This window comes from Pleurodeles waltl, chromosome 3_1 (assembly GCF_031143425.1).
Source record: "Pleurodeles waltl isolate 20211129_DDA chromosome 3_1, aPleWal1.hap1.20221129, whole genome shotgun sequence".
Taxonomy (NCBI): domain Eukaryota; kingdom Metazoa; phylum Chordata; class Amphibia; order Caudata; family Salamandridae; genus Pleurodeles; species Pleurodeles waltl.
In genome coordinates, this window is record NC_090440.1 from 405,318,177 (window position 1) to 405,337,773 (window position 19,597).

Consider the following 19,597-nt stretch of genomic DNA (forward strand, 5'->3'; position numbering starts at 1 on the left):
TAACAGGGAGAAGGGCAAACCTTTAGTTTAAAACACAAATAAGTACAGACACCTTTCATGATGGATCTGTTGGTCCGTGTAGTCATTCTTCAGCTTATCCAGTTCTGTATGGAGCAATGCTACGTTGGTTTGGGTCTCAAGCAGTTTTCGTGTTAGATGTTCATTTTCCTTGAAAGAAAATAATGTAGATACAGGTTTCTTGAAAACAATGCTGCTTTAGATATTTTCAACGATCATAATACTCAAACAAGCCTATTCATTTCAAAACGTAGGTTAATGTCAGGCCACCATTCAAACCTCCCACTAATGAGCCCACTATCCCACGATATAGATGAGAATGATTTGTCAGCCCCAGGATATGAAGATTGCTACCACAAAGACTAAGGCACACTGATATGACCATGTATGAGGCTGCAAGTAGTCACCAATATCTTATCAACTCACAGATTTATTATTATTCCATAACGACTACCTGAACTCCTGAAATAAACACTACAGCAGCATTATTGAAAAAACATGCCTGGTTCCTCCATCACCAAGTCTCCTAAAACATTCAAAATGCAGTTTGAGGTGGTGACTCTGATATATGGACATAGTTTGTCTACAAGTAGTAGATGATTCTTTGACCCACCATCAAGCCATGATTTTCAGTAGGCCAAAGTGAAACAATTTAATTCCTCTAATGCAATGAGGTTCTAGGTACAGCAATCATACATCTTAGCAAAGCCTAGCACATGACAGCAAGTAATTAGAGTCATCGTTCTTGATGGAGCAGCAACACCCATTGTTGCTGGTGTTGATTAGATGATCACCAGCTGAAGACTCCAATTCCCACTGCTAGTTTGTGTTAACGAATGCAGACCACTTATGCCAAGAAACTTATCATATCTGAATCTAACAATTTTAAAATTTCCTTCACTACTACATCAAGAGATTTGAAAGCACCAGTGAGTTATAGAATGCTCACTAAATGACTCTACAAACGTTATAATTCAATACAGCGACATGGTGCCTTAAATTCAATAGTTATAAAACATTCCAGTTGCCTCCAAAAAACAGGCTGCAACATGCTCAAAGGGATATTTCTTATACTGATATTACATTTTTTAAGTCATGGTTGACTACGCTAGTGCTCTAATAGCCACGGGTGCTTTACCATAAATTGGATTCTCCATGCGCATTAAACTTTTATCCAAAAGCACAAAACAAGAAAGGGGACTACTTTAGAAAACAACACTTCAGTTCAATGAAAGGAGCCATAAACAGAAAATGAAGGTATTTTTTTGTTTTTGTAACAATAGAAAGCGTATCTTCAATAATCATCTCTCTCTCTCTATATATATATATATATATATATATATATATATATTCAGTTATCTTAAAGGATTATTCATACAGAGAAGTCTGTAGCACATACTGGAATTTTGCACACTTTATGACATAGATTGGGCAGCAATTTACGAAGTTTTTATTTTATTTTGTATAGGTATCAGACAGCACTTTAGACACTCAGTCTCTCTCCTTTGTCCTGCAGTTGATATGGAATATATTCTAATACATGTAGAACAGTTGGAGCCCATAAACAGGCGTTTGATAACTATGCAATCATTTGAGAGGTAAACAATCCAGTATAAGAAATGTATCCAGAGAACGCAGGGTTCCCAAAAGTAGAACTAGCGACAAGAAAATCTAAATAGAGCACCGTTTAGATTTGACGTGAATACTTGGTTAAAGAAATATTTCTGTAGGCACATTTGTTACAGAACCACGATGCAAAAAGACCAAAGTACAAATATGCTGCAAATATTTTCATGGTCAGTGTGGAAGTGAAATTGAAGTCTACTAACCTGGCGATCGTCAGTACAGGTAAGACTGAATCAACAAACATTGGTCAGCGAAATCTCCATTAACTGATCAAGTTCAGATGATTTATGGCTACAAAAGACATACACAAGTCAGATTTCACCAGTCCATGAAAATAAACTTTCAGACTGACTAGGACAGTCCTGAGCACTTTGCTCACTTGCCACAGATTCCAAAATACAGGGCCTAACCCAAAAATCCCCATTTGTGTGTTCCTCTCAAAGGTCATTGCCCATAAAAATGACTGCGTCCCCCGGAACTGCAAATTGTTCATGAAGCACTTTCAACATCCTATTTCCATACTCCTGATGGTTCATTAATTGGAAGACTTGGAAATTTCGACAAAGACTGAGCCTTTATTTGTGTGTGTTCATGCATCCTACTGCAACCAACAACGACATAAGAGCTTCTATACAGGTGTGAAAAGGCTGAGGATTTGCTTGAAACTAACACTGTTCTAGCGAAATTAAGGATAGTTCATTGACTCTTGCATGAAATGTTCAGCATCCCATGCAAGTACAAGTGTTCCTTGAGATCTCCAACCACACTAGAGACGGGTCTACAATCCGGACCACCACTGTCAACACCACCCTGCTCCTGTATGGAATTGTTTAAAGAGAATTCATAAGTCTGGGCATCAGTCACCATGTATGCCTCATTAGTTGCTTTTATTAGCATATCCGTTTTATACATCAAGTGGGCTGTACCTAGTCACCTGTGCTTAGTGTGCCTAGTTTTCTGCAAACCTAGATCTACTGATACTGCTGACCCAATCAACAAAGTACTAATTACATGACCTCGAAGACCAATCTCAAGGTCAGAAAATAACTTCCAAGTAAGAAGAGTGTAAGAAACCTTCAACTGAAAGTCTACAATAATTTCTGGTGAGGGATTTTTTTACACACAGACCACACAGGAAGGTGGTTGTTGCATCCCCTTAAGGGAGCATAAGCACCACCAAAATTAAACCCTGCAGGCTTGGAGAAGAAGACATGAAAAAGGGGAGTGGAGCAAAAACATGTACCAAGCCTTGTTTAGTGTACACCAGGCAAGCCACATGTTGGGAAGCCTTAGCGGAACTTCCAATGTATCTCTCCAGAATGGATGGATGATCCGAGAGCTACAAAGGTAATTGGTTCTTTCTTCACTGGACTGTGCTGTTGCCTGATCACTCATGCATGAGACGAACACTCCACTTAGTCAGCTTAGTTGAGAGGTTATCTCTGAAAAGAGGTGCCTGTGGTTGCCTTCTTGTGATATCCCTGTGGGGCCTCTGATGTGCCACGGCTGGCATGGTTTGCAGGGACCTGTCATCACCCCTGAAAACAAAATATCCATGCTAGTTTAAGGATTCCAGCCTGACAAGAAGGACCATGCTTGTGAGAACCCAAGAGCTGAATAGCCAGGCACCATGCCTCTTGCAGGAACCCCAGCTGACGAATACCCAAAGCTCTTCATGCCATAGAGACTACCTTCATGAAGCACAGAGGAAGGAAAGAGAACACTGAACCCTGTCCCTCAGTGCTTTGGTGAACAACAAGTCGGAGATGCTTAGCAAATAACCACTAAGGGCTAACGTCTTGTGGGTGAGTTACTTTGCACTGGAGTGAGTGTATTCCACAATAGTGGTTCTTCCCATAAACTTTGCCTCATGTCTTTGCTTCACTTAGCTAGGGACTGTTGACACCACATGAAAAGCTATGTCTCACTAGTTACAATTACAAATCCAGAGGAGGTGTAAGACACTTCTAGGAAGTTTACTTCCACTAAGAGAGGGTTGAGGATTCCCTGTCGTAAATGGACGAGATGGAGAGATGTTACTCAAACAGTGAGAGTGATCCACTAGTGCAAGCAGAAGTGAGGAGTATAACTATGCAGAGTTTAAGTTGTGCCTGCCACTGAGTTACAGCCACAGTTGGTTTCAGTTTGCATGTTATGGCTTGCGTCAAGGCAGTAATTAAACTTCGCAGTACGGTACTGAGACAGCGTGTCAACACGTTTCAATTGGGAGATTTATCATTGAGGGTCTTTTGGGCCACCAAACCAAAATGGAGACTCTTATGTTCACACTGTATGCCATGTTCTTTTAGTATGTCATGTCCCAGTAGCATGTTCAACACAGCGGCTCTTACTGTAAATGTAGCACCAACCAAATCCAAAGATAGAAGTGCCATCAAGTGTGTATGGTGCACATTAGTGAAAACCGACACCCACTTCCATCATGCAATAGTACTCCCGTCTTCAGCTGGTGCGAATTCCTGTCACTGCTTACACTGCTACACTTAAACTTTGGTATAGCTAGCAGGAGACTGAATCTCACTACTTTTCAATGCCTCTGTTAGAGGCCTATTCTTCACAATTGCGTCCATTGTGATGTCGCGCATCCGACTGCATGAGAACGGTGGTCCTGAAATTCATCAACTTTTTATAAGACCGAGTGGAACTAGGGATTGCGTCTGACGGTTGGGCATCAAGAACGTCCTATTTATAACCCGCAGTATTCTTGACTCTGTGTTTTACCAGCTGCAGCGTGTGATGTCACAGTCTGTGGAACCTAGTGCAGCAGGTTTCTCCACATTCTGTTCTGCGGTTATAACAAGTGTCTGGCCCTGCACTTTGAGGCTTTAGGGCAAAGTCAACCACTTGCCAAAGAGCATTCACCCTCAGTCACGACTACTAGTCCATCAACCTACTGCCACATGAAAAGAAACATATGAGCAGGGCACCCACGCATGTCCATCAAGAAGTAATCTAACGACATGCCGTCGGCATCTATGCCAAAATCTACTTTCCACCAATTGCCTTGGTGCTCAAATCTTCCTCAGTCTACTTGCTGGTCAATTCAACCTTCTTTTCCCCAGTGGAGTGCAGTCTAAGCGCTATCAAGGTATGGTTGGGCTGCCATGAACAAACCATACTCTTAAGGCCCTGGACGAGGCCTCCTGCAGTGTTAGCTGGTTTGCAGCGTTTTGCAAAGCTGAGTTTGTTTTCCAGTATGGTTGTGTTTCTCGCATTGTGCTTTTGTAGGTCATTCATTTGGGGAACAGCATGTACAGTGGAAGCATCTTGAGGGTGCTGTGGGACAAGGAGGGTGAGCAGAGGTCTGAAAAGGATAGGGCAAGACAAGAGCACGTTAAACTTTTCTACCCCAGCTGTCTTCAGATAGCAGGGGTTAGAGAAAGCACAGGCCTCCAGTGCTCTTAAGAGCGCCGAGAGAGGCCACTCCTTCCAATCCTGATGCTTCTTCAGTGCTGGTTGCCAGCATGAAAGGAGCACCAGGATTGCTGAAGAGAATTTGCTGGAGCCTGAGGAGAGAGAAGCGGAGACGTCCTGCAGATTTCTGGATGCATCCTGAACCCATTTAACAATCTAACAGGCATATAGATTCAGACTGACTTGCAAAAATATGGCGCTGCTTCCCAATTTAGAGTGTATTTGTTTTTTATAAGAAGGCCCTCTCTATGAGGTTTTAGGACATTGCACAGCACAACGTTTTTCGAAACATAACAGAACAACAGAGTATTCTGTAGAAAAGAACAATATGGGGCTTTGAGATTTTAGATGGCCAATTACATGACAATCAATAGATTCAGGGTATAATGCATTTTTATAATTTCATGGAGTCTTTATTGAGATGAGAAAAGGTCTCCTACATGACTCTGGAGAGCGTGCACCATTGCCTTAAATTCTCACATCAAGTGACACGAAGTGAGACCCAGAGCTGAACACTGTGGTCTGGAGGGACATTTTAGGTACACCTTACTTCACTGAGCATGAGCACCGACAGCACACCGGGCAGAACACTAGCCGTGGGACATCAATTAATTATTAAGGCATGCTAAGCCTATTTACCTTTCGCTTGACAGGGAAGAGATGCCTACTGGCCCTTCCCAGGATTTTGATTTGTCAGTCAGTCCCCTGAAAAATGTCTTATACTCAATACATTTGGGACATGGCTGGCACATGTGTGTTAGTTATTACATTTGCATATGAAAATGTCTGTAGAGCGAGTGAGCTGCATGTGACTGTGGCAACCCAGGAATTCATTATGGTTACTTGTTCCAGAGTGATACATAAGATGAGGTTAAGAAGAACCTCAGACAGCAATGTAAATTGCAGGGCTGCATTCCTGACGTGCTTTGTAGTGGACCAGACTTCTAGAGTGTCGCGGATGTGAGGCAAGGGTTCCTTTTCAAGTGTAGGGAAAACTTTCTGTTGTTTCCTATTCCATTGTTGCCTAAAAGTGTTACCCACAACAGGTTGAGTGATAGATAAGTTGGGGTATGGTTTCCATCCTTTGTGCCTCCAAACTCACAGCCACATTCCTGCTGAAACTGTGAGACAAAGAGTTTGGTTTGACCAGGCTGAAAAGAAAACACAAAAGTCCGAAGCTACCTGAAACCAGTCCCTAAACTGGACCTGTGAAATACATGTAGTATGTACTTTTTACCTTTATATTATTCTTTATTGCATTATTGTATTTGTGTTATGACTTAAACTGTACTGGTTAATTACCTGTATATGTTCCATGCACGCTCCTCTAATGGAACCTTTATCCATTGGTTGTTGCTCTGGAGTGCGGGTGGCTCTTGATTCAGTCGGCCGTTACTTCAGGATCTGAGAGCAGCTCCGAGCATGGGTCCCTTATTTATGAAGAATAAACTCTTCGTCTGGCTCCAGAGGAAATTGGCTTCTTGTCTTATTTTGGGGCGCCCCACCACAATACACAAATTCTATCTGTAGAATTTACTTGTGCTATCTGCAGACGTTGGAAAAAGTGTGCAGCAGAAGCTACCAACAAGTGTGCAAACATTTTGTTTTACCACAATGCAGGGTCCCATCCCAATGATGATCAAGAAACGTCTCTGTGCTGCAAGGTTGGTGTTGCAGACTGCCATCTGCCTTTGCCAGATTGGAAAGAAGAACCTGTAAGTTCTGAAAACTGGCTAGACAAGATTACTTAGTCCTGCCGTCAGAGAAAGGGATGTTAGACTGATGAGCAGGAGTACTGAAAAGACCCGTCAATGAAACGTCCCAGAAACTGACGCACATGTTACAGCTTGGAGCTCACAGAAATCTCAACTGATTTCCACAATCTCTGAGCAGGCAAAGTATCCCTAAAGGTGTGGTGCTTGAAGAGCCGTGAATGCATCTCAGAAGTTTTACCAGCAGAAGTTAAAGTGCCTAGAGAAGGTCGACACACAGCCAAATCATAGACAGCAATCAATGGTTTAATTGACCTCCATCACATCACCGCTGTAACCCTTGTTCCGGTGGTGGGTTTTCTTTGGCCTGAGGAATAACTGAGGAATAAGCGCTAGCGAGGACCTACCTGATTCTGAGCAGCACCAGAAGAGTGCAGCCTCCATCCCTCTGGTGCACATGCCACCACACCGCCATAGCTGAGCATGCACCTTCACAAAAGACATAAGGCCAGAAATCACACTAGACTCTAAGATGCGGAGGCCAGGCCGGGACAGTGTGAGTGTATCCATTCCTAATGGGTTGTGCTGGAACTGGCTGCCTCGTTAGTAACTTTACAAGTAGGTACAGTGTTAAGGAGGGAAGGATAGGACACTTTGCAACCAATGTTATGTGCTACCATGAAGGTATCTAGAACTAAGCTTGGGGAGGGTATGCTAGAACCAAGAAGGACCTTGAGAAAGTCACATTCTCAGATCCTACAAGAGGACAATTTGTCCTATCTTGCATTAACTATATTTTGCTCCTACCTCTGATCATTAGGGAACACACCCAGATAATACTGTCTGACTAACAAAGCAATTGTTACCTAGACCACTGTTTACCATATGGCTCCTCTCTAAATGCTATATGTTCAGTATTGCATTGTGCGCTGGAAATAAAGTTTGACTGTTATTATACGTCCCATTGAGTTTTGCACCACATCCCTGAGTAATCTTTAGACTACTTGACTTTGCTACCATCAGGGTCAAGTGACAGAGGAGTACGCTCAGTGTTCATAGGCTCAATAGCATGGTAAAGCCCTGTGATAAAGGGTTCTGGTTGTAGCAATCCATGTCCAGTGACCTCTGGCTAACTTGGGACATCTGAAAATGTTCCCTCCCAGAAACTTCATGAAACAAATGTAAAGTTGGTTACTTAAATTCTTACGACTTCAAATACGTCAATGAAGCATTTCTGTTAAAAGGCTAAAAACAACCCTTTTTTGGTACACTTCCCAGAATCTTAGAACAGTTATAAAACATGGCTCATTGTATATGTCTGATTTCCTACAAGTTTGTATCCATGATTACCCTTTTTGTTAGTCTCTTAGCATCTGTATGTATGCATGTACGTACATATATATTGTTCTTTATCTAGCATGAACCTAGCTGGGAAGAAATGGTAACTGGTTTAGTGACCACAGCAATGCTACAGCAAAATGAAAAACGTGTATTTGGTCCCTTTAAAAAGTCAATGGGCCCGGTGGGTGCACCTCGTGAATTTCCTTAACAGCACTAAATCACTTTTCATTCCTTCTCAGGCTAACTGTTCCCGGGGATAGCATGGTAGGTCAAGCAACCCATGTCTGTTCTAATTAGTCTCCCTTGCAGGCCAGTATCAGTCTAGGCTCTTGCAGGCACTCCATTTTAAGTAGGCAATAAAAATACACATTATTATAATCGATCTTCTAAAATTTACATTAGTGGGACATAGAGGTGTTGTTCTTGGTAGTGACAGAAGGGATTCGTGAGGTTTCGAGGGAGTAATGGTATGATGGAAAACCTTAAAGGAAGGGGGTTGCAGTGAAAATGGAAGCTATTATAACCACAGCCAAGATTTGACGGTAGCAATCTTCAGCTCATTAGCGTTTTGTGGACATATAATACAAAAGATAGCAGACAAAACAGATCACAGCAGAAAGATAATCTTATGTGAAGGCCATATACCAGGCATCTGCTAGCCTACCCCTACATCCTCCCCTCACATGCGTGGCTGATGGTGCTCAAGCAGCTCTCTGCCTTTTAACTGTGCCGCATCATCCATCAGTCATTTTCCACTCTTGGTGTGCAGAACTGGTGATTTTCACGATCTTCACAAGCTGGCATGTTGTGCACCTAAGGTGTTACTAGTGCTGACATTGGTGAAGAGCAGCTTTGGTTCTAGTACGTTGTGGGCCGTGTACTTTAGATCCCTGTCAAGAGCACTGAAATCCAAGGTGCACCAGTGGATGTGGGAGGCATAAACTTCACAACCTATTTGTACTTAAAGAGCTTTACACAATGTTTCCTTGTATCCAGTGGGTTCTGGAAATTCCAATTGTCTTCTTTCGTGCAGAGCTGGAGAATTTCTACTTCAAATCTAGTGTGGAATCCCAATGCAATCGATCGTTTACTAGAATTTGTGATTTTGGATAGCAAATATACATCGTTTCTCTCTCAGTCACATCATCTACAATTAGCTGTTTAGAATCTGGGCCTGCTCAAAAGAAAACAGTGAAAACGGTGACCTATTCGCAGTCCAGCAGACATAACAAGTGCCTGTGTTGTCGGCCAATCAGTGCATTCCCGTTAACGAAATATTCAAAGGATCACTTTTGCTTCTAAAGTTCCTTTTTCTATAAGAAAGAATCATCACCCTCCAAATAATGGAATACTTCATTTGTAACGCACTGAGACGTTTCCCTCCTCGAAGTGCGCACCATTCAAGAAGGCGTTCTAAGTAGCACTCTACAATAATACACAGTATAACCAGTGCTTCATTCGTGATAGGATCAGCGCTGGTGCCAAAAGCTTTGGCCAGAATCCAGCGGCCGCTGCTACCTCATGTCAGCGCAGTAAAGACCAAGGCTGCCGGGTCTTGAATCAACCTCATGGCTCTTGCATCCACCACCAGACACTCCCCGTCCCTCTTTCACACTTGTGCCGCTTTGTGCTTTCTCTCTTTCTGCCCGTTTTCATTTTTTCTCTTCCTCCGTCTTTCCCCTGTGTTTGTGTTTCCCTCTGTGCCTCTCAGGGATGCGGAAAAATAAGTGCCGGTACCCAAAATGAGTGCTGGTGGCCCCCACCGGCAACCACCGTCTGAAGTTAAGAATTGAGTGTTACACACTTACTGGACATATGCAAAGGACTCACCTGGGTGAGACTGTAGACTTGGTCTTTCAATCTGAGGCTCTCGTCCTTCGATTCGGTAGCCTTTCTAACCTCTTCACTCTTCCAACAAAATACACAAACAATACAATTTTATTGAGCAGCTTGTTTGTATGTGTACCAATCTAGAAAACATATGTTAAGTAATGTGAACTTTTAAATACACATGTCGGTTTGGCCGGCAGTCCATGGCCAGACAAACGGACATGCGCACGAACAATCCTCCTCCACAGCCCGAGTGAAGAACCAGTGCAGTCTCCCAGTCCCCATCTGAGGTCCAATTCAGATTGCGCAGACCAATCCAGGTGCTTGTCTCAAGCTGGGTAACAGTATGAGGCAAGTGTCTTGATTGGATGGGGAGAGAAGACGCATGGAAGCACAGAGGCGGCGAGGAACACCGAGGCGGCCTTCTTAAGGTTAGTGGTTTTATTTATTATTCCCACCCCCCAACCCTGCGCGAACACTCTCCCTCCACACACCCAAGCGCGAACACCCCCATGCTCCGCACAACCCCTCCCCGCCCCACCAAGTATTATTAAAAGCAGCCGCCACTGTACCAAGATCAATGGTACTCATTTTATCAACCTCAGAAAGGCACAACAATGAATTGGTTGTTGGTATTTTAACTTGTGTCCTGACCTCTGAGTGAGCTTATACTCATGATCTCATAAAAACTATGGTTGCACAAATAAGTTACATTCTTCATTTCACAAAATCTTTAATCAGTTGCACCCAGGACCTTTGCCAGGTCTTGTCCAGAGCTCTGGTGGGACAGGCCGCTTCACAGAGGCTGGCAAATGTTCAATGCCAGTTTTAGTGGCACACTACAATATTAACATTCTGGATCCTATTTTCTTTAGACTGGTATTCATGGATTCTGAGGTCAGTGTATCCACAAAGGCATGAAGTGGTTGTCTTTAAATGTATCTTGTAGAAAAAAAGCCAGGAAGTATTGCAGGGTCACCTGGAATAACCATTGGGCACTCCCTCAATTACAAATAGCTGCATATTAGCTCTTGATTATCTCACTCGTCTGCGCACCATCAAGTAAATGTTTATGCATGCACAGAAGCTGCTCTTCGTTCAATCCGCATGAGAACTGTGTGCTTACATTAAATTGAATCTTCAAAATCTACTTTCTACTTCTTTTTGATAAGTCTTCCCATGCAGTCATTCTAGGGTTGGTCTCAAATTCCCCTGAATGTCTTTTGCTACACTTGAATCCTGCAACAATTTCAATTTAGGGATAATCTGAACAGGATACATTTTGAATACACTGAACATGATACACACATTTAGGTGGTGAATTTCATTCTTACATATTGTACCACTGTTTCACAGCAAAGTAAACCCTTTATGGATTTTGATAATGTATAATCTATTAAGTTAACATTGGCAGAAACTTGGGAAATTAGCTCTCCTAAATTTCTAATTTGCTTTGACAACAAGGCCAGGCACATTCCGAGGCAGAGTATATTTTCAATTAACGAAAAATAAACAGCTTGGTAATTAGTTTTAATTTGCAGTTTGTAACTGCAGTACTTTAGATGACATCAGCTGGCAGCTGAATATGCTATTCCTGGAAGATCGTAAGTAAGCTTGTTCTTTCACCTTGTGTAACCTGTCGATGAGGGACTGCATCTCTGATAGCTCGATCTGGTGTCTCCTCTGCAGTTCAAGGATGGTAGCTTCAACTTTCTGGCGCTCCTGACAGAAGGAAAAGTAAGGAAAAAGCAAAGTGTGAATGTTTAGGATGATCACGTGCATGGCAGGATCTACGGCCTATCACACCTACGGTTTACAACTCAGAAGAAAACATGTAAATTTGCAGATATGAACAACCTGATACCACTGTAAGAGTTTGAAAGCAAAGACATCCATTTTCAAAGTACAGAAAAGGCAGAATTGATGAGATCAGCACAGAAAATATTTTCCGACAGTTCTGGGGTGTGAAGGGAGATCAGTATTGAACTAGGGCAAAAGGATGAAAACGTTGATTTACAGATTTGATAAGGTCAAGATAGGAGAAAGACTCCCTGAATTTTGTTTGCTGGACTATATCTGATGATATCAAAATATTTCAAGTGTTTTGAATGAATGACTTGGAAGACTAAACTGAAGCATTAGAAACTGAGTCTTTATAAGAGTAGAAAGAAGCAAGAGTAGAAAGAAGCATGAGAAGGGTGGACTTCACGGGATGCAGCAGTGAAGATTGGACAACTGTACATTAGTAATTTAAATGTGTTACCGAAAAATACCATCTACTCGTTCTTAATACTTATAATTGCATCCCTTCGAAACTAAAGTATGTTGAATTGAAATTAAGTGTTGTGTTATTTTGAAAAGAAACAGTTATTTTTTGCCCATTCCAGAAAAAAATCTCACACTCATCAACTCGTTCAACTAAACTTTTCAAATAGTGACATCAAGCAAATGCAATCATATGAGTCAACCCTAGCCCCGTAGTCCCTAACATCTACATTCAAAACCCTTTCACTTAACCCTATACCAAAACCGTTAATCCTAAATACGTAGCACTAAACACTACACACTAAATCACTAGTCCCTAATTCCGTATATGTACCTCCTATTGTTTATACCCTTCACCATATACCCATAAACCATGATCCCTTAACCCCAAACCTCTATGCATTTTTAACCCTAAATGCCATACTCCAAATCCTTAACCCTAAATCTTTACTCCTGTATCAATAAGCCCAACCATTAGCCCCATACTTAACCCAATACCCTTTACCCAATGCTTCTAACGCTTAACCCATTATCCCATACATTTAACCTTTCATCCTGTACCCCAACCCCTTGACTCTACTCCCCAAATCCTTAATCACAAAACCCTTAGAAACATACCTTTACCACTCAAACCCTAACCCCTAACTCATATCCTTGACCTATATACTAAGTATCTTAACCATATAACACCAAGCCTAAAACCTATACCAAATACCCTTAAATCTATACCTTATGTGCACAACTGAATACTTTTAACCCATACACCCCCACACATTTTACTCCTATCTATCAATGCCTACCTACTATACATCAAACCCATAACCATATACTTCAACCCATAACAGTAGCCCCATATCGCCACACTCGTAACACCTAGCTCTCTTACCCCTGAACCATTAACCCTTTTCTCCATTTACACTGTCCTTACTTGTGTATGTTTTGTGAACAAACTCTCTGGGAAGTGTACCTTTTCTATGTATCATTTTTAGAACTTATATTTGAAAAGTGTTACTTTTGGGGGTGTTATTTTCGAAGTTTTGAGACAATAAAGATTGGAGTACTCTGAATCTAGAGAACAGTGTTTCTTATTTAACTAAACTGAAGCATGAAAACGTGGTCTATATCTAACTAGCCTGAAGCATGAGAGGATGGTCCTAGGTAGCAAGTCTGATACATAAAACAGGGCTGTGGAATTTAATAAAACATCTACCTGTTCATGGGACAGGTTGCTTCATAAATCTACTTGTCCTGTAAAAAAAATTAATTGCCCCTTTGGTGCCATGTAGAGCGGCGACAAATTATGGCAGCAATCTCATTACGCAAGAGTGCTGATAGTAGCTTCTCTGATTAAGCCAGGGCTAATAATATAGCAGGGCTTGAATACTAGCAATTCCAAGCCCTACTATAGCAATTTGTTTATTATGCCACCTTTCTGAAGATCTGAATACAGGGGCTGGAAGAAGCTGTAAGCAAGAGTTCCAGGGCTGGAATGCCTTTGAGTCTGTGCAAACCTATTAAAATGCATGTTTTAAGAATTTTCACCAGCACTTCTCTAATCTTTTCCCATGCTGAGAAAGGCTGGAAATATACTTCTGACAAGGGCAGAAGTAGAAGTTCTTCCAGGATTGGGAAAAAAGTGGTTGGAGGGAAAGTTAACTTATAAACGCTCAATAGATTTTCACATGAGCAAATCGTCACATACATATTTGCTAAAATACAGTTAACAAGTTTGTTCTAGGAGAAGGATTTCCTGGTCTATGTCTGTAAATTCTTGTGAATTCATGAAGGCCACTAATGCAAAGTCATATACCATGGGTGCACTTTTGTCACTTTCTTTAAGAATTGGGCCCCCAATTAGGTTTGGCATTAACCAAGACATTTTATTTTTCTTAAAATTATATTTCTCTGTCCATCTATCCGCTGTCTTTACTGTGAGTGATAGCATTCTGCTGTTCCACAAGGAGCATATTGGCCCACAAAGTAGTTTTGTTCAGTGTCAGGAACTAATGTGGCAGTGTGTGCTTTTTAAGACCATTTATTTTGTGCTTTTTGTCAATATTTGTTACAATGGTGAGGGCCTGGCAACTACTACAACAATAAATTGTTAAAAAGCTATGTCAAAACAAAACATGAATTGACAAAACCAAAAGATTGACCAGCAATGTCAGATCAGTTGGCTTTGCCAGTGCTTGTTTAGTTTCATGTTTCCCATACTCTTGTTGAAAATGGTTACCCTGATTTTCCATTATGAATATTTTTGGGAAATACTAGCATGCATCAACATAGTTTACTAAATGATGCCTCAAAGAAATAGTACCTAAAATTTCACAATAATTTATCAGAACGTTTTTTCCTACTTGCATTTTTTTCTGAGCATTTTATTTTGAAAACAAAGAATCATCAATCTTGCTTACAGGTTTATCTAAGCATTTGCATCTAATCAGAGAGCATTCTGGGAGCACTATACGTAGCCTCATATTGTTAAACCTTTAAAATGTGTGTAAACAGGTTTTTTTTTCACTGAAACTACTGTCAGTAGTGCAGTGTGACCTTACAACATTTATATAGATTGCTCATCCTAATAATAAAAGCTTTGCATTAGTAAACCATAAAAACAAGTTCGGACAGCATTAATAGATGGACACAAATATTACCTCCACTCCCTTCCCTGTAAACTGGCAGCCAAAGGGTTTGTGATGTAGGGGGTTCGGCCTACTTGTCCCAAGGACAAAATAAACATGAAGTACATGTTACCTACCTTTGGTAACAAAATATCTGGTAGAGACATTTTCTAGTTGCAGATTCCTTACCTTAGAATTTCCCCCAGGCGTCAGACTGGATCCAGAGATTTTTCTTCGAGCAATACCCTTGCGCGTCGGTGAGTGGCATTGGTCGACTCCGGGGGCGTCGTTGGCATCGTAGTCACCGTGATGACGTTGGGAGTAGTATATATATATGCCGCCCTCGCGCAGTGACGTCAGTTTCTTTTAATGACTTTCCACGCCAAAGCGCAAAGTCGCTAAGAACACTGAGATTGTGGGCCAGAGCTAAGGACCTGAAAGGGGGAATCCTAGAAATCAGTTCGCAAGTGGGGATGATGGGTGGGCAGTAAGGAATCGGCAACTAGATTATGTCTCTACCAGATATTTCGTTACCGAAGGTAAGTAACTTGTACATCTGATGGAGACTTCTAGTTGCAGATTCCTTCCCTTCGACTAGATACCCAAGCGATGCCATCCTTGGTGGTGGGCTGCAAACCAAGATCATACTAGGAAGCCCTGCAGGACATAACAACCAAAGTAGCCGTCCCGACGGACCTGACTGTCCATAAAGTAGTGCTTAGCGAACGTGTGCAGGGACGCCCACGTAGCTGCCTGGCAGATATCCAGGACAGGAACTCCGTGTGCTAACGCAGTGGGAGCAGCAGTTGCTCTGGTGGAATGAGCACACAAGCCCTCAGGAGGTTGCTTTTTGGCCAAAACACAGCACATTTTGATGCAAAGAAGCACCCATCGAGAGATAATACGCTTTTGCACCGCCTTCCCTTTTTTCTCACCCACATACCCAACGAAGAATTGATCGTCCACCTGGAAATCATTAGTACGATTGAGGTAGAACACCAATGCTCTTTTTGGGTCCCGGGGGTGGAGTCTCTCCTCCTCATGGGAAGGATGTGGGGGTGCATAGAAAGTGGGCAGAGTGATGGACTGGCCTACATGAAAGGGTGTAACCACCTTAGGAAGGAAGGAAGGAAGCCTTAGTACGCAACACTACTTTGTCAGGGTGCACAGACAAGTATGGAGGTTTTGAGGAAAGGGCCTGAAGCTCGCTCACCCTGCGAGCAGAGATGATAGCAACAAGAAAGACAGTTTTGAATGGGAGGAGCTGCATGGGACAATTATGCATTGGCTGAAAGGGAGTACACATCAAATAAGTAAGGACAAGATTGAATTCCCACTGAGGCATGATAAATGGAGTCGGAGGAAATAAATGGGTGACTCCTTTTAGGAATCTACTCACAATAGGAGATTTAAAGAGTGAGGGCTGATCAGGTAGCCTAAAAAAGGCCAAAATGGCAGATAAATACCCTTTAAGGGTGCCCAAAGTAGAGCCCTGCTGGGCCAAAGAAAGAATGAACAGAAGAACCTCGGAAAGAGGGGGCAGAAAGGGGATCAATAGATTTGTTGGTACACCATGCCACAAATTTATTCCAAACGACAGGCGTATACAGTTTTGGTTGATGGACTCCTGGCTGCCAAGATAACATCGCAGACTTCGGGTGGAAGTGCAAAAGCCGTCAACTGTTGCCGCTCAATCTCCATGCATGAAGTCGAAGGTTGGACAGGTTTGGGTGAAGAACCGTCCCCTGTTGCTGCGACAGAAGATCTGCCCGAAGAGGCAGTCTGAGTGGAGGATCGATGGACATGCTCAATAACTCTGGATACCATACTCTCCGTTCCCAGTTTGGAGCCACCAAGATGACTTGGGCCCAGTCGTTCCTGATTCTCTGGAGAACTCTGGGCAGAAGAGGTATAGGCGGAAAGGTGGAAAGGAGGCCGGAGTTCTACTTGAGACAAAAAGCGTCTCCGAGCGAGTGCTGCCTTTTGAAACTCCAACGTGCAAAACAGATGACATTGCGCGTTCTCTGCAGAGGCGATCAGATCTAACCAAGGCTCTCCCCACTGCTGAAAAAGACCTTGCACCACCTCCGGATGGAGACACCATTCGTGATCGGGTGTGCATCGAAGGCTGAGTTCGTACGCTCTGGCATTGAGGGAACCCGCCAGATGGGTAATGCCCTGATGTTCCAGCCATGTACAGAGGCGTAGTGCCTCCTGACAAAGGGTCCAGGACCCTACTCCGCCCTGTTTGATGCAGTACCACATGGCAGTAGTATTGTCCGTGAACACCTGCACCACTTTCCCTTTGAGAGAGGGAAGGAATGCTTTCAACGCAAGCCTGATCGCCCGGAGCTCCAGAAGACTGATATGGAGCCCAGACTCCGCCGGAGACCAGAGTCCTCTGATTCCCGCCTCTCCCATGTGGCCGCCCCAACCCAGAAGTGACGCATCTGTCACTATAGAGAGATTTGGTTGAAGAAGGGTGAGGGATCCGCCGTGGACCCAATGCAGATTTGAAAGCCACCACTGCAGGTCTTTCGCAGTCCCCTCCGAGATCTGGACCATGTCAGAGAGATTCCCCTGATGCTGCGCCCACTGGAACTTCAGGTCCCACTGAAGAGCCCGCATATGCCATCTGGCATGTGTTACTAGCAGGATGCTAGAGGCCATGATGCCTAGCAGCCGCAGAGTCAGCCTCACCAAAACCCAAGACCAAAGCTGAAAGATCGTAATCATAGCCTGAATGTTTTGGACTCGCTTTTCGGGAGGATAAGCCCGAAACTGCACTGTGTCCAGAGCAGCTGACTGAGACCCCTGACCTGCGCAGATGAGCTGCAACCACCGCCATCACTTTCGTGAACACCCGAGGGGCGCTGGTAAGGTCGAAAGGGAGCATAGTAAACTGAAAGCGCTCGTGACCTACCACGAATCATAGGTAACGCCTGTGGGCAGGCAGGATGGGGATGCGGAAATAAGCGTCCTGCAAGTCCAAAGCTACCATCCAGTCTCCTGGGTCCAAGGCAGACAGAACCTGAGCCAGGGTGAGCATTTTGAATTTCTCCTTGAGGAAATAGTTTAGGTCCCGAAGGTCTAGGATAGGACGTAAGCCCTTGTCCTTTTTGGGTGTCAGAAAGTAGCTGGAATAACAACCACAACCTACTTCGGGCATAGGGACCTTTTCTATAGCTCCCTTGGCCAAGAGAGCTGCAACTTCCTGGCGGAGAAGTGCCAAACGATCCTCTGGAAGGTGACTGAAAGATGGAGGCATGGTTGGTGGAGCAGATTCGAAAGGGAGGGAGTAGCCCTTTCGAACTATCTGCAAAACCCACCTGTCCGTGGTGATGTTTTTCCAGTGGGGCAGGTGATGGCGAATCCTGCCACCAACTGAACGGGAGTGAGGGGACAGACTAGGAGGGTTTGGAGGCTGCAGCGGGGGTAGAGGTGGACTGGGCAGACCTCTGGCCACGTGGGATTCTGCATCCCCGGCCATGCAGAGGCTGAACAGCGTGGGTGGCACGGAGGCTGGGTGGAGGATGCGACAGGGAGCCCCTTCCGTGGGCACGAAAGGGGCGAAAAGCGGACTGTGGGAGGCGATGGGCAGAGGAAAGACCGAGGGACCAAGCCGTAGCCTGTGAATCCTTGAATCTCTCCAAGGCCGAGTCCGCTTTGTCTCTGAAGAGACGTGAGCCATCAAAGGGCATGTCCATGAGTGACTGTTGGACATCCCCAGAAAAACCAGAAGTACGTAACCAGGTGTGGCATCGTAAGGCCACCGTCATAGCAACCGATCTGCCCAGAGAGTTGGTTTTGTCCAGCCCACAACAGATTGTGAACTTTGTCGCATCTCTCCCATCGTTCACAGCTTGGGAGACGATAGCACGGGCCTCCTCCAGTATCTGCAGCAGGACTTGCGCAACCATATCCCTCAACGAGTGGGTATATCGGTCCATAAGGCATGCGGTGTTCACAGACCGCAGCGCGAGACTGGAGGAAGAAAATAACTTCTTGCCAAACTGTTCCAGCTTTTGGATTCCCTGTCTGGGGGTGCGGAAGGGAATGTGCCTGAAGAAGAGGAAGCCTGGATAACAACACTTTCAGGCGTGTGGTGTTGGAACAGGAATTTAAGGTCATTTGGAGCAGGCCGATGGCGGCGTGCGATAGCCCTATTCACAGGAGCCCCTGTGTTGGGTTTGGACCAGGTACCTCAAAGGACATCGGTGAGGGCTTCATTAAATGGCAAAAGGGGTTCTGAAGTAGAAGCCCCAGGCTGAAGCACCTCCGTCAGGAGATTAGATCTGACCTCAAAAGTGGGAAGCTCATGACCAAGGACCTCAGCTGCCTTACTGACTACCATACCATAAGTCGCTCCCTCCACTGTAGCCACGGTAGGAGGAGACAGCATGCCAGCGTCAGGAGAAGTATCCAGACCACTGGATTCGCCCAGTTCCTGAGCCCAGTCCATTAAAGGGTCATCCTTGTATTCATAAGGGTCCAGGGGCCCCTCCAATTCCTCACCATATTCGTACCCATAAGAAAAAGGGTCTGAATCTGACCTGGGGCAAATAGGCCCCATCGAAGTTGATGCTCTGACTCTGAGTCATCGGGGATAAGAATTGGGTCGACGTTGATAGTGGGCACTACAGACGTCGGGAGCATCGATAATCAACCTGGTGCCGGACAAGGTCTCAAGGGTGCGACTGGCACCAGTGCGGATCCGGAGGTGACCTCGGTGGCCGGAGCCGAATCCGCCAG

General features: G+C 44.1%; 1 protein-coding gene across 2 annotated transcripts in view; it reads right to left on the reverse strand.

The window, feature by feature from the left end:
* The window catches only part of LOC138284150 (ras and EF-hand domain-containing protein-like), a 226,438-nt gene that overhangs the window by 90,056 nt on the left and 116,785 nt on the right, over positions 1-19,597 (reverse strand). For both annotated transcript variants that reach the window (XM_069222634.1, XM_069222635.1), the window contains 3 exons: positions 11,586-11,681; positions 9,960-10,037; positions 53-168 (listed from right to left, as the gene is read on the reverse strand). In XM_069222634.1, the coding sequence (XP_069078735.1) occupies positions 53-168; positions 9,960-10,037; positions 11,586-11,681 (290 nt within the window). The remainder of the gene's footprint in view (positions 1-52; positions 169-9,959; positions 10,038-11,585; positions 11,682-19,597) is intronic.